Below are 14971 nucleotides of genomic sequence, written 5' to 3' on the forward strand. Positions count from 1 at the left end.
AGCATATTTGGAGGTCTGAGAGTATTCCTGATTAGCTTGGAGAGGCTGTGAATAGTTAATTATTCAGCACAGAGTTCTGAAGTTCAAAACTCTAAGCACTTTCAGCAACAGGTCAGTCATGTGAAGTCTCATTACACAGTCCTCTTTTGCAGTGCTGCTTTGGACCTTGTTTGCTCTTCATTGTGAGTGACTTTAAACTTTGTTTAAAAAAGAAAAAAAAGTGTGTTTTTAATTGTTGTATGCTAGATCTTTCAGTTCTGTATGACAATCATAAAAGTTAATTTCTTTGGTTACGTTTAAGGTAAATAAAGTTTGGTACAGCTCCAGAATCTAAATTGCAAGTATATTTTTGGAATGTTTGTGTATTAGGTTTGAAATGTATTTTAAATTTCTGTGAATGTGGCTCCATTCAAGCTCTTTAATTTCTTACAAATATGCTTTTAAAGATACCGTGATGTAAGTCCACAGTGTGACTTGCGTAAAGTGAATCATGGACAGTTATTATAGCCCAGATTCCTTTTTTACTCTTATGCTGTATGGCACAATGAGAGTCCTGCCTTCAGAATTTACTGTAACATAAAGATAACATAGAGAGTTTTCCTTTTATACCATTTTGGACTTTGTTAAGTCAAGTAAGTGGAACTTATTTAGTTACTACTCTTTGCATTCAAAAGTACACTGGATTGTCACTAAGATAGTAGAGGATAGTGTGAGGATTAAAATAGGAAATCAGCATAGGTGAGGGGAAAGTATGAAAGCATGTCGTGCCTGAAATGTCAAGAAATATTACAGCACAAGAGTATTGATTATACTGCTTACTTTATTATTGATTACTTTATAGAAAAAAATAGACCAGAGCTGGTAGGATTTGATTGCATAATCAAAAGAAAAAATTGAGGAGGAAAAGTGTGATTCATTCCCTTGCCTATTTATCCTACATAATAAGTATACTGTTAGTGCAATTTGGCTTCATACTGCATAGTACAGTATTTCTGTTTATACTAATCCAGTAAATCTGTTTGCAGAAAGCACAAGTAAGGTCTGTTGTGTAACCCAATGGAGGAGAGGTAGTATTTAATTTACTTGTTAATGTTTGGGCTTGATGGCTTTTTAAAATATGATACCTTAGTCTGTTGTCTTCACCAATTGTATGTTTAAAGCATTGTCTCATCCCTTCCTTGTGTGTATCACTTACACAGTGAGGCTGAAAAAAATTAACTGTGGTTCTCTCCTGTTCTGAGACTTTTTAGTTTGTCAGTATGGAATCGTATATATAAATACATACTTGACTTTTCATTTTTATCCATTTATTTCAGAAGAAAATCCAAAGCACCTCCCCCTCCATCTGAAACAAAATCTGTTGCTGTTTCTCCATTTGATGACACAGAATCGGACAACCTCATAATGGAACAGAAAGAGAATGTAATTGATAAAGATATTGAACTCTCAGTGGTCCTGCCAGGAGATGTAATCAAGTATACTACAGTTAATGGAAGGTAAGTTACACAGTATGACAGTTCTGCTTAACTTTCTTTTCTTGGCATGGGTTACTTCAGCTTTCATCCAGTTTTTAATCACTTGGTAAAATACATGAGGAGTGTGACCAAAGAAGGGCAAGAAACCTGGTGAAGGGTCTGGAGAACAAGTCTTAGGAGTTGCTGCTGAGGGAACTGGAGTTGAGTCTAGAGAAAAGGAGACTCTGTTCTGTTCAACTACCTAAAAGAAGATTGTATTGAAGTGGGAGCCATTCTCCTTATCCCAGGGAATAAGTGATTGGATGAGCGGAAATAGCCTTAAGTTGTGCCAGAGGAGGTTTAGATTTGCTACTAGAAAATAATTCTTTATTGAAATGGTTGTCAGGCACTGTAATAGGGCTACCTAGGGAATTGGTGGAATCACCATCCCTGGAGATATTTTTAAAGTAGTTGTGGTGCTTAGAGACACCGTTTAGCGGTAGACTTGGCAGTGCTGGTTTTGCAGTTGTACTCAACAATCTTAAGAGCCTTTTCCAACCTGCATGTTTCTGATTCTACTATGATTTTGGGGTAGAAAGATATGCTTGATACATTCACCTACATTTTTGTGAAGACTTTTTAGAGATTGGAAAATTCTTTATGGTATCTGTTGGGATGCATAACTATACCTGTTGTTGCTTTTAGTCAATGCAAGTCTCTAGAAAAAATAATAATTTGTGTGAGTCACTGAATTTTCCTATGTGAGTTTTCCTTATTAGACTTAGAGATGAGTTCCTGTGTCTTATTTGGGTGCAAAGTCAAATCCTCATCACTTTCTCGGTGCAACTACATACAGACTACTAGGAGTGTTAAAAACAGGTGTCATCACTTCAGACAAAATGTATAATACCTCAACTAATTTTTAGTTTTGGCTTTGGAATTAGTACTTTTGTTCTAAACAAGTATATTTTGCTTAAGCCAGTTTTAATCTGAAATACATTTTTCAGTCCATTAACTGGTAGTATAGATTGTGCATATAACTCTTATGTCACCCATAGATCAGAAACACCATGACATTGACTGGTGAGGTGAAATGATAAATCCTAGGACTTAAAATGTTATATTAATTATTGTGGCAGACCTACTAAGAAGGCTCCAATGTAAGGCCTTGTATGGATCAGAACAATTAGGATGCCACTTTATTTACTAAGATGAAATAAAGAAGCGATCTGTATGTTGTGCTTGGTGTGTTGTCAGTGTCATTGAAATCAAGCAGACTGTTGATTGATGTAAATCAGATTATGTAAATGTGTAGTTACACCTGCTTCACCTTGTAATGAGAGGGCAAGTCTGTCTGGAGTATATTTGCACATTCTGTCATTTGCTAGAGTTCATGAGGTTGTTGCTTAGACATCAAATACCAGAGCTGCAGTGGCTGAAATTTGTGGATTCACCTTCCCTCCGTTTCCATGTGATTTTTCAGGATAACTTAAATCTGAGAATATATTTCTCAGAAGAAATTTTCTGAAATAATTGATGACTTTGGTGCTTTATGGTGTTCTTGCTGTCATGATTACAGCAAGGAATATTGCCATCTGTAAATATGGTTCCTTTCTCTGTTTTCAGAATTTCTTAAAGGTAAGATTCCCTGTGTACAGTGTCAGACACTTCTTTTCACTCCCTTTTTCCACACTTAGAAGTGCCATGTGCCCTTTGTCTTGCTTTGTTCAGAACAAACTGCCAGAAAAGAATGTTGCAGATATCTTTACTCAGTTAAATTACATTGTGGATAATTACTCAGTGTTTAAGATAGGCCTCACAGGCTTATCAGTCAGTTTTATTATCTCACAGTTACTGTTGTGGTTTTTGTTCAATCAAGATACTGTATGTGATTGATTTAATAAATTACTTCCTTGCAAATAAGAATCTCTATTAGCACTCCTAGGCTCACTCAGAGTGAGGGGAGATCGTGTACAGGACCTGTAGTCTGCTGTGAAACATACTTCAAACTGTTTTTTTTTTTTTTTCTCGTTCTGCTTGGTCTTTAATAGTTGTATTTTGTGGGCAAATAGGCAAGGTCCCTCTAGAAATAGCTCCAACAGCTGAATTGCTAATTCATTTAGTTGTTGCTCGTAAATCACAGATGACAGTCTCAAAGCTCCTGAGGAGAGAATAGCTTTTTAAATCTCATGGTAGAAAAAGCAAAAACGTAGGGTTTATACAGCCATGTGCTCAATACCATTCTCCGCTAGAAGAAAGTACTACTCTCAGATGAAGTTGGGTGCTTTGCTTCCTGCTTTGGCCTAGTGGATAGCAAGAGCGATGTCAAACAAACCAAGGTGTTACACAGATAAATATCCTGAGTAGAAGTAGGCAGAAGAGGATCAGAATGAAATTTAAAGGGGATTTCAGAGAAAAGGGTTATGAGAGATTAAGTTGATTATTACAGTATCACAGTACAGTTGGAAGGGACCTCCAGAGATCATCGGGTCCAACCCTCCTTCCAAAGCAGGATCACTTAGGGTAGTCTGTACAGGGTTGCATCCAGATGAGTTTTGAAAGTCTCCAGAGAAGGAGACTCCACATCTCTCTGGGCAGCCTGTTCCAGTGCTCTGTCACACTCACCGTAAAGAAGTTTTTCCTCTTGTTAGAACAGAGTTAACCAGGTTGGAAAAGACCTTCGAGATCATCACATCCAACCTATCACCCAACACCATCTAATCAACTAAACCATGGCACCAAGCACCCCATCCAGTCTCTTCCTAAACACCTCCAGTGATGGTGACTCCACCACCTCCCTGGGCAGCACATTCCAATGGCCAATCTCTCTTTCTGTGAAGAACTTCCTAACATCCAGCCTAAACCTCCCCTGGCACAGCTTGAGACTGTGTCCTCTTGTTCTGTTGGTGGTTGCCTGGTATTCTGTAGTAGGAATACAACAGCCAAGACAGTGTATGCTGCATCCAATGTTGTGGTGAAACCTTCTATATTCAAGCTTATATCCATTGTTCCTTCTCTTATTACTGTGCATCACTGAAAAGAGATTGCCCCCCTTCACTTCACACCCACCCCTTAGATATTTATACACATTGATCAGATCCCCTCTCAGTGTTCTCGTCTTGAGACTAAACAGCCCCAGGGCTCTCAGTTTCCCTCCCTAGGAAAGATTCTCAAGTCGCCATAGGGTTTCGGTAATAGGAGTCTCACGATAGGAAGACCTTGTTCTAAAGTTTGGTATAGAATTTTCTGTTTGTATATTTTTTATTTTTTTTAAGTAGCAAGTTTCTAGCTAGCCCTCTTTTTTTTTGAGAGGACTGTAGAAATTGGATGCTGCTTTTCCTTTAAACACTTTATGCAGTATTTGAATCAACACCTTTCACTGGTTACAAACATAATGTACATTCTAGGTGAAGTTTTGTCATTTAACTATTAGTTATGTGATATGATGAAAGGCTGCTATTAGCTGCTTTTTATTGTTATTTAGTTAGGGAAGAATAACCAGAGCAAAATGGGTAAGAGATGAAGAGGTGCAGCAATATGGAAATATATTTATGGTTAGAGATTTCCAGAAAACTAAGTAATGCAGCTAAGTTAAAGAAGTTAACAAATAAAGATTTTGCTGACATTATAAAGGAAGGCAAGCAAATGAGACAAATGAAGGCCACTCTTGGGGCTTTTACTTAGTTATGGAAGCTGTTGTGACTTACTGTGATTCATGCAATCCTCTGCCTGCAATCATTGAAGGCTTTAGCAAAAAAGTAGTTTTACAAGTTTGGGAGAATGTGATTACTTTCCTAGCACTAAGAACTATCTAAAGCAGAAGGTGTCTTGTCCTCCTGCTCAAGAAGGTAATTTTTGGAAGTACCAGTGGACAGCAAATTTGCAATGAATAGCTGTTTTCATATACTAATTTGCATGTATGTGTCTGTAGTTTGTGAGCAGTTATGTTTTTCATTTCCATCCTGTCACTTCTTGCTGCTGTGGTTAATGTGAAGGTTTCTTCTATCACTTCCATGCATTTCTATAGTACAGCTTTCTTTGATCCTTGATTATGAATTCTTGACCTTGTCCTCTGCAATGTTGTGATAAAGCCATACCAGTGAAACTCTGTGTAATTTTATCTTGGATACTTCAGTGTTATTTTCAGTATAACATTTGATTGCTTCAGACTTTTAAATTATCTCATAGTATCATCCTTGTGAGACAGAGCAGGTGATAATTTCCCTGTTTATAGCTGTAACTGAGAGATGCAAAGGATGTCAATATCTGAATTTGCCTCTGAATGCTCCTTACAGATGATTAACCAACTCTAAAAACTGAAGAATGACTAGTTCCAGTGACCTCATAGTACTATAACCTGATTCTGTTGCTGTATCATGTAGTGTTAGGATACTCTCCTTACCTTTGGTCTATTTAAACTTCCATGATGCTTCTGTTTAAACTACAACTTTGACAAAGTTATTCCAGTAGCAACCAGAAATGTTAATTTTATTTCAGTGTGATGTTTTGCATGCTCTTCACTGAGCATGGAAAGAACAAGGTCATAGCGACTACATAGGAAAAATTTGGTTTGCCATACTTTGCTTGTATAAAGGACATGTGTGACATTACACAACTTCTCTAGAAACTGTGTTCAACTACTATCTTGTCATTTAGCTTTTTCCCTGTCTTTATTAAACACTTGTCTCTCATTTTGTTTCCTAATGCAAGACCTCCTTAAAAGGTGGCTTCCTCAAACTTCATTTCTCCTGCTTCTTCCAAATAGCTCATGCTCAGAATCAGAATTTCTGAAATAAAGTCCTTTGTAACCTCAGAATAGATACAAAAAAATTGGGGGCTTTGGAAAATGCTCTCATTGAATAGGAGGGCATTTAGCATCACTGCTACAGTTCCCATTATACATTAAATGAGGTGGCTAATCTATATGTCCCTGCTGACCTCGGGGAAAGCAGCACTTCACACAAGCGAAAAATTACCCCCTTTGCTCAAGCACTTCGAATCTTTTGTGCAGGGTGTTTTCTTTTAGTGACTATGTTTGGACTTAGGTTGGTGGTTGGGGTTTTATTTGTTTGGTTTTTTTGTCTGTTTAATGATCTTGAAGATACTCAAATTTGGGGGCTTGCAGTGACTACTAGTCATGGAAGGGAAAGGATGACTTGGGTTAAGTGTTTAGCAGTATGTTTTGCTGTAGCTTGCTTAATTGTCACCTGATGTGACATCTATTTATGTTTTACAGGAAGCCCATGATGGACTTGCTGATTTTTCTCTGTGCACAGTATCATTTAAATCCATCAAGTTATACTATAGAGTTGATATCAGCTGAAAATAGTCAGATTAAATTCAAACCAAACACGCCAGTGGGAATGCTTGAAGTGGAAAAGGTGATTTTAAAACCAAAACAAATGGATAAGAAGAAACCTGCTCCAGTTATACCAGAGGTGAGAAATAAAATTAAAGCATGGTGAGAAATTAGAATCACTCTTGTATTCATCAAGTGAGTTGGTAGTTACCTCTTGTTTCAGCTTTTCCTGTTGTCTCCAATCCTCTGGCTGTGTGCCTCTGTGAAATGCAGGGCTCCATGTTCTTGATAAGCTGCTCTTAGATAAAATTGTTCAGTTTGTTTCAGCATACATCTTTGCTACTGAGTGAAGGAAACATTGCAGTATTATTACTGTCCTTTTGACAAATTCTGCAGATGAAATATGGCTGAACACATCCTTTCTCAAACTGAAAATTGACAACTTGTACCACCTGTCATGCTGCCATGTAAATGCACTTCTGATTGGATGTTTTCCTTTAATACATACTGTACCTTTCTGTTGTTACTCAACCTTAACAATATACCCTTAAGATGGCAAGAACTTTGAGAATAGAATAGAATTAACCAGGTTGGAAAAGACCTTCGAGATCATCACATCCAACCTATCATCCAACACTATCTGATCAACTAAACCATGGCACCAAGCACCCCATCCAGTCTCTTCCTAAACACCTCCAGTAATGGGCACTCCACCACTTACCTGGGCAGCCCATTCCAATGGGCTTCTATGTAGAATATTGTATTTCAGTTTGTCTAAAGCACTTACACAGGGCCAGAGGAATTCTGCTGCCCTTTTGTCCTACAGGGGTATGCACACATGCACATTCTCATGGTTCATTGGCTGACATCTATAGCTACTTAATGTAACCTAGCAGGGCCTCTAACTCCATGCATGTACCTTACTGGACAGGCAGATGACAGATGCTAAAGGAGCGTCAGACTATTTCCTTCTGTAGAAAGGAACTGCAAAGTTGTTAGTTTCTTCTGTAATATTGGCTGTAAGTGGAATTCCTGTGACTGATGTAAGGCTGTTGTAAAAATGTGAGTTGCTTCAGAATTTGTGCTGGCATTTATTGGAGTTTTCTTCTGTTTAGCAAACAGTAAGAGTAGTGATAAACTACAAGAAGACACAGAAGACAGTAGTAAGAGTTAGTCCGCATTCACCTCTTCAAGAACTTGTACCAATTATCTGTAGTAAATGTGAGTTTGATCCTTCACACACTCTGCTGTTGAAGAATTACCAGTCTCAAGAACCCCTTGATGTGACAAAATCTCTTAATGACCTTGGACTAAGAGAATTATATGCCATGGATATCAGTCGAGGTAAGATAGTTTTTCTATATTGCAGTTGTAGAAAAAATAGTTACTTAGTATTTGAAGAATGTATGTGTTTTGATGTTGGTTGTTTTTTATTTAGTAAGAAATTAATTTCTAACAATTTAGTACACTTCATTAGTCTTCCACAAAATTGAAACTGAAACAAATTTATCTGTATTTGTATTTGAGAAGTATAATGTGAAGGCTTTATTTTCTAACAAAAGCGGTGAGTACCAGCAAAGGTAGCCAAGTACAAAATCATCACTTAAAAGTAATACAAGCTTTCCCCAAAAAGACTCATAGACAACACATAGGGTCATGAGGAGCTGAAAACAGAAGCAGGAGCGAAATTTAGTTTTATTTTTAAGTTATTTAAAATAGAGTTAAAACGCTGTGATGGTGTTTATATATACAATTTCTGAATGGTGTTTGTGAAGGAACGATAATTCTCTTTGTAATTGTGGCCCAAGAGGGGAAAATAAACTAGCTTCTTTGTATTTGTTTGGACATTCTTGTGCCTGGTTTTAATGTGGCTGTAAGCCAATTTAAAAAAAATTTTATTTTTTTATGAAGGTTCTCTTGTATTGTGACTAAAAATTTGATACGGTGTGGTTTGTCTATTTCGGACATTAATAACTGGAAATTTTACCTGAATATAGAATGCAGTAATATTGGCACTCTCCTATTTTTGACCACTGTTCCATTTGCTTGATTTCTTCTTAAAAACTAGAGAGGTTATACTGGGTTTGTGCTTCTACCTAAATGCAGTACCTTTATCATTTGATGGTTACAGTTTGAAGAGTTCTCTCAATCGTTTCTCAAAGGCAGGTTATCTTCAGCAACAGGAGACTGGCAGATTTGGATAATATGTACTTTTCCCATGGAGGTGACAAAAACTAGGTTTTTTTTGTTTTCTTCCCCACTGGAAAATAATGTATTTTAATTTGCTTAAGCATGTTACTTGGGCTATATATGCCCTTAGTGGGTTGTCTTGTTTGTTGTCTGGCTACTGCTTTCATCTACAGCCTGGCAAAGCTGGCTTTTGCACAGTATGACATATGCTTCATTTGAATCAACGACTAAAAATCCTTAGGTGAAAATAAGAGGGCATGTATGCTTTCTACAGGGCAGAGCCTGCTAGGAAATTTAGACACATTTCAGCTCTCTTGATACAAAGTAGTTCAGCATTTCAGATTTGCAAGCAGCTTCAAAGCTCTGAATTTTCAGCTTTCTTTATGAAAGTAAATGATGAGGTATACTTTTTGCTTAACTGAATTTAACTTTTATTCAGATTGTATTTTTTTACATTCCTTTTTGTTTTCCAAGTTTGGATCATCAGGCAGTCCAAAATAACAGAACAAACTATTCCGTGTACTGATAGCTCTTGCCTCATTTACGGGATTCCAGTCAGTGTTGCATGTCTTCAGGCTCAAGTTTTTAAATGGTTTATAGTATGAGGTTGTCAGGATACACACCCTTTTTCCTGATGGTGAAGATTCACCTTGGTGCTCTGTATTTGTAACTTGCAACTGTATCCTTGATTCAGATTCACATTTTCTGTCTTTCTTTTTCTCTTTCTGTAGCCACATCACCAGTTGATTTAAATTTACCGTCTTTGCAAGGTACGATTTACTGAAACAGGCGGTGAAACTGTTGCACTTAGGTGACATAACCATCAGCTCCTACAATAGCATCTGCTTTGCTGTGACATGAGTAATTATCTCTGTCCCATCATTAATGCACATCTAAATAGATAATACAGAAGTGGATATAGCTAGCTATATATAAAGTATTTCTGTATAGTTTTCCCTAGGTTGGTTGATTAAATTTACAATCATGTTTGTATTGATACTTGTAGAGGAGCCCGGAGTTGCCTTGCTGATTTCTGTTGCTCATTGCATTTTCATTCAGTGGTATTTCTGTAAGAAAGTTAAATCTAGTAAAAATCAAGAAGAGACAACCTTTATATTTAGACATTGTCCGCATGAATAAGACAATGCAAAATACTGGAATGGACCTGACTGACTTTACTATGACTGCCATGCAGTTATGTGTGTAGTACCTACTAGGTGTTTCGGTGATCTTTCTCCCTACCCATGCCACATGGAGGTTTGTGCCCGACTTACCTACCTTCCACTTTACCATGAATTTAAACTGGTAGGAATTGAGGGCTGGAGAGATTTATGCCCTTTTTCCCCATTTATAACCTTTGTGATATGAACCACAATATATGACATGCGGGATGGGATGCAATAAATAGCAGCTGAAATTTATCTATTCTGAGGTCTGAGAAAGGCAAGAAGAACATGGCTGATGGGAGAGCTGTTTTGTAGCATTTAGAAACACTATTAATATAGGTGATTTATGGTGTGTTTTGTATATCCTTTCAGGGGGCTTATGACAGTGAAATAGTATGGATGCAGAAATAATTTGTGCAATAAATAACATCTAAAACTATTGTTTTCTTTTTTAGACTCCTACCAATCTGAAAACTTAGATGTTCTGAAGGAGAAAGAAAACAAAGGATTCTTCAGCTTTTTTCAGCGAAGCAAGAAGAAAAGAGAACAAGTAAGCTGTAACTTCATATAAGCCATACTAGAAACATTCACATTAAGCAATGAATCCTGTGCACTGTTTTCCAGAAAGTACAATTAATTTTGATTTATTTTTTTCTCTTCTTCCTCTGCACCTCAAGGCTGCCAGTGCCCCAGCAACCCCACTGATGAACAAGCCAAGGCCAGCATTTATCACAAGATCTAACACTGTTAGCAAGCAGTATGATTCAAACACTCTGCCGTCTGAAATGCCAAAGAAACGGAGAGCTCCTTTACCACCTATGCCAAATTCTCAGAGTGCTCCCCAGGAACTTGCACAAGCCCAAGTCAAACCAGCATCTGGTATTGTGAAATCAAACAGCCTTGATAGGAATGAACAGGTTAGTTACATTTGCTTCATTTCTCTTCAGAAGTTTAGACATAATAGTACTGATAACCCTGTTGATAACCTGCTGAGGCTTGAATCACATCCATGGGAAATGAAAATGTAGGGAATTTAACTACAGAAATTGAAAGATGTTTCTCTTAAACTTTATAGCCTGTATCCAAAGTAGCTACTGCATTTTGAAAAAGTAAAACCAATTTATGTAGCCTGGTATTGTGTGCACCTTTTGTTCTTTTGGACTAATAGTTTATATATTTAAATGTGAGAACATTGTCTCACTTTATCATGTCTAGTAAGTGATGCTTTGATATTTCCAGTTGGTTTTGATGTCTTAGTTGTATGTCATAACAAACAGCTTGTTCATTACATTACTAGAAAAAGGCAGATATCTTGGGGAGCAGTCCTAACATTCTTGTGCTCCTAGCAAGTCAAAATAAGGCTTTTATTTTAATCAAATAGGGAGATATTTAATTGTGGACTATTTAAGTAACCTGTATATCCCATGCAATGAAGAAATTCTGCTGAAAGAAATGGGGAGAGTCGATGAATTAAGTACTATCCTGATATCGCACAATGTGAATTCCAATTAAAGATCAAGGCTAAAATTGTCATTATAAATGTGTTGGGGTTTGATTATTTATTTATTTCATACTTTGTTTTGAATACAGTGTCTAAAGGTGGTCTTTAATGAACGATGCTATTACCATGTTAGGAAAATGAAATGCAGAACTGAATTAAATACAGTCTAAAGGATTCATTTTGTTAGACTTGAGAAACAAGAAGTTTCAAACTGCCATTTCCTTTATGTGCACTGATTTACTCTTTCATTGATGCATAGATCCACAAGAGAGCACTGTTTAGCAAAAGTTCTGAATTTGTGTATTGTGTCCTGCTGAAAAGCTTTATCATTTGAAGAAGACAAAGGTTTCTTTTTGTATTGTAATAAAAAGAGCCTTTGGGGGCAAAAAAAAAATCATGATCTTTTACCTCAACATGTTTGTCTTTAATTGAATTTAAATTTTTAGAAAAAAATTATTAATGTCAACATGCTTTAAATGATTAATATCCTATTATGTCTAACAGTAATGTATGACTGCTGGGCTAGGATCTGTCACTCAACAAAATTGCTTAGATTTATTATTTTGTACTGACATTTTTTATTCATCTAAAGCGATTTGACTGAAGTTGAGTAGCTCAGAAAGGAAGGCAAAAATCCAGATTAAATTATATTTGTGTGTATTTTCTATTTTGTACTACTTTGTGCAACTCCCTTAGAACCTAGAAACATTTAGAGTGTGGGTTTTTTTTTTTTTAAGTTGACTTTTGTTTCATTCTGATTTAATTGATCAGTGATTTATCAGCTAATACACAGCTTAGGATTTAAATGTGGGCAAATACTTGCTCTGTGCCTTAAATTTTATTAGTTAATGTCAAATATTTTCTTTTAATATTTACTGTCCAATAAATATAATCTACTGAATGAATTTGGACTGAATGTACATACACATCAAAGCATGGGTATCAGGTTGAGGGAGGTGATTTTTTTCCTCCCCACTTTATTCTACTCTCGTGAGACCCAACCTGGAGTACTATGTTCAACTCTGGGACCCTAGCATAAGAAGGACATGGAACTGTTGGAGCAAGTCCAGAGGAGGGCCACAAATATGATCAGGGGGCTGGAACACCTGAAGACAGGCTGAAGGAATTGGACTGTTTAGCCTACAGAAGAGAAGGCTCTATGGAGACTCAATAGCAGCCTTTCAGTACTTCAAATGAGGAGAGACTAAGGAAGAAACTCGTCACCGTGAGGATAGTGAGGACTCTGGAACAGGATGCCTTGAGAAATTGTGGATTCCTTCTTCCTGGAAGTATTCAGTCAGGAAAGATGGGGCTTTGAGCAACCTGGTTCAGTGGTAGTTGCCCTTGTCCATGACAAGGGGCTTGGAATTAGATGATCCTTAAGGTCCCTTCCAACCCCAACCATTTTCTAAGTGTTATGATTCCATATTAACACAATTTGACCAGGGATCTCTTAGGAGAGATCATATAAGCAATTATCTTGGAGGGCAAAAGTTGCTTCTTGGAAGAGTGCTGAGATGTTTTCAGAGATGGTCTTCCTGTAGCACAAGATTAGTCCATTTCCCTAAGTGGGGAAATGAGTAAGTGCAAAATTAAACCTTGTCATTGTTGTTAGCCATTGGAATGGGCTGCCTAGGGAGGTGGTGGAGTCACTATCCCTGGAGGTGTTCAGGAGGGGGCACTTGGTGCCATGGTTTAGTCATGAGCTCTGTGGTGACAGGTTGGACTCAATGATCTTTGAGGTCTCTTCTAACCTTGGTGATTCTGTGATTTAAACATGCTGCTAAGAGAGCTCAACTGTGAAAGTAAGCATGCAATGGATGGAAAGGGGCCAGACCATTCCCAAAAATAAATAGATACACTTCTCAGACATGGAGAGATGCAAAGGCAAGCCTGGAGCTCAAATTGTCAGGAGATGTTAAGAATAACTCAAACAGCTTTCCTGAGTTTGTGGCAGACAGAAGTCCAAGGTGTTTGTCACAGTCTACCACAACATTCTTTGTTGGAAAAGTAAGGTAGGGAGTAGATTGATGAACATCAAAATAGGACAAAAGCTGGCTGACCAGCTCAAATGGTGGTGGTGGTTAATGGCTGAGAGTAGGACTGTAAGGTGGAGCTCCTGATGAGATGGTAGTGTCGCCCGTTTATGAACAGCCTAGATGATGAAATTGAATGCACTCTCAATAGACTTGAGGGTAACACCAAACTTGGTGGAGAGACAGGTATACCAGAAGAGCTAGGCTGGAACTGCATGAGGTTTAAGGAAAATGCATGTGAAATTCTCTGTATCTGGAATGGAGTAATCTCAAATACCAGTACAGGTTGGGATCTGTCTGTATGGTCCATCTTGAATCCATTGTATTCAATACTTCTTAGGTCTCACTAGTGATACTATGTCCCTGTTTGATACATGCACTTCAAGGTAGAGATTTAAAAAAGGCAAGAATTCAGTGGAAGGCCACCATGCTGTTTAAAATTTGGAGAATCTAAATGTTCCAGTGAAAAGAAGGTTCAGATGGGATCTGCTCATCCTTTTGATACCTGCGAAGGTGCTACATGGAACATAGAGGTATATTCTTCACAAGGATATGTAGTGACAGAGCAAAGGACAGTGGGTACTAGTTGCTTCACAGGAAACTCCATTCAGATTCAGGAAAAAAACTCATTGCTATGAGAACAACTGAATATTGGAATAGGTCACTCAAGGGAAGTGGTAGAAGCTCCCTCACTGGAAATATTCAAGATGTGCATTATCAGGCTCATGCAATAACCTAATATAAGGCATTGTGCCTGACGGGAGGTTGGACCAAATGATCTCCATAACCTCATTTCTAGTTCATATGAGTGAATTGGACTCTTGACTTTTCGAAACTGAATGTGCATAATTAGGAGAACAGAAAAAGTAGAACAGGGCTCCACCATTAACAGAAACCAAAAATTACTTGGATTTAGCACTGCCTTAGTAATGATGGTAAGGGAAAGATGTGGAAGTTTGTTTCTCAGAGCTTCCACTTGAGTCTCTAAAATAACCAAAGAGGTATCTCCAGCTATTGAGATTTCTAGTTTCACTTAAAGCACAGTTCCCTTAATAAGGCATTAAATGAGCAACAATGTAAAATAATGTTATTTAAATAAAAATGTAGTTTACAGGATTTGCAATTGTATAAATTAAATTTGTCACTGTTTAAATATAGAATTAATAAAGAATCAGTCCTTAGTCCAAGAACTGAAATCTTGTTTATGGCTTTTGAAATGAAATGTGTAAGCATTGTAGAATAAAGTCAGTTTTGTTGTTTGTACAGCATTTTTCCCTCAGTATTACCGTCCTTCAGTATTTTCTCAACCTGAAGTGACCAATTTA

At 37.3% G+C, this 14971-nt stretch overlaps 1 protein-coding gene across 8 annotated transcripts in view; it reads left to right on the forward strand.

Annotated features, from left to right (window-relative positions):
- Positions 1-14971, forward strand: part of COBLL1 (cordon-bleu WH2 repeat protein like 1) — a 78562-nt gene that overhangs the window by 40269 nt on the left and 23322 nt on the right. For 7 of the 8 annotated variants that reach the window (XM_068138741.1, XM_068138743.1, XM_068138738.1 and 4 more), the window contains 6 exons: positions 1317-1496; positions 6691-6892; positions 7869-8097; positions 9675-9713; positions 10565-10659; positions 10787-11026. In XM_068138741.1, the coding sequence (XP_067994842.1) occupies positions 1317-1496; positions 6691-6892; positions 7869-8097; positions 9675-9713; positions 10565-10659; positions 10787-11026 (985 nt within the window). The remainder of the gene's footprint in view (positions 1-1316; positions 1497-6690; positions 6893-7868; positions 8098-9674; positions 9714-10564; positions 10660-10786; positions 11027-14971) is intronic. The other variant, XM_068138742.1, reaches the window with a different exon arrangement.

The sequence above is a fragment of the Melanerpes formicivorus genome, unplaced genomic scaffold (genome assembly GCF_026170545.1).
Source record: "Melanerpes formicivorus ecotype bairdi unplaced genomic scaffold, bMelFor1.0.p_v2 SCAF_5, whole genome shotgun sequence".
NCBI classification, from domain to species: Eukaryota; Metazoa; Chordata; class Aves; order Piciformes; family Picidae; genus Melanerpes; species Melanerpes formicivorus.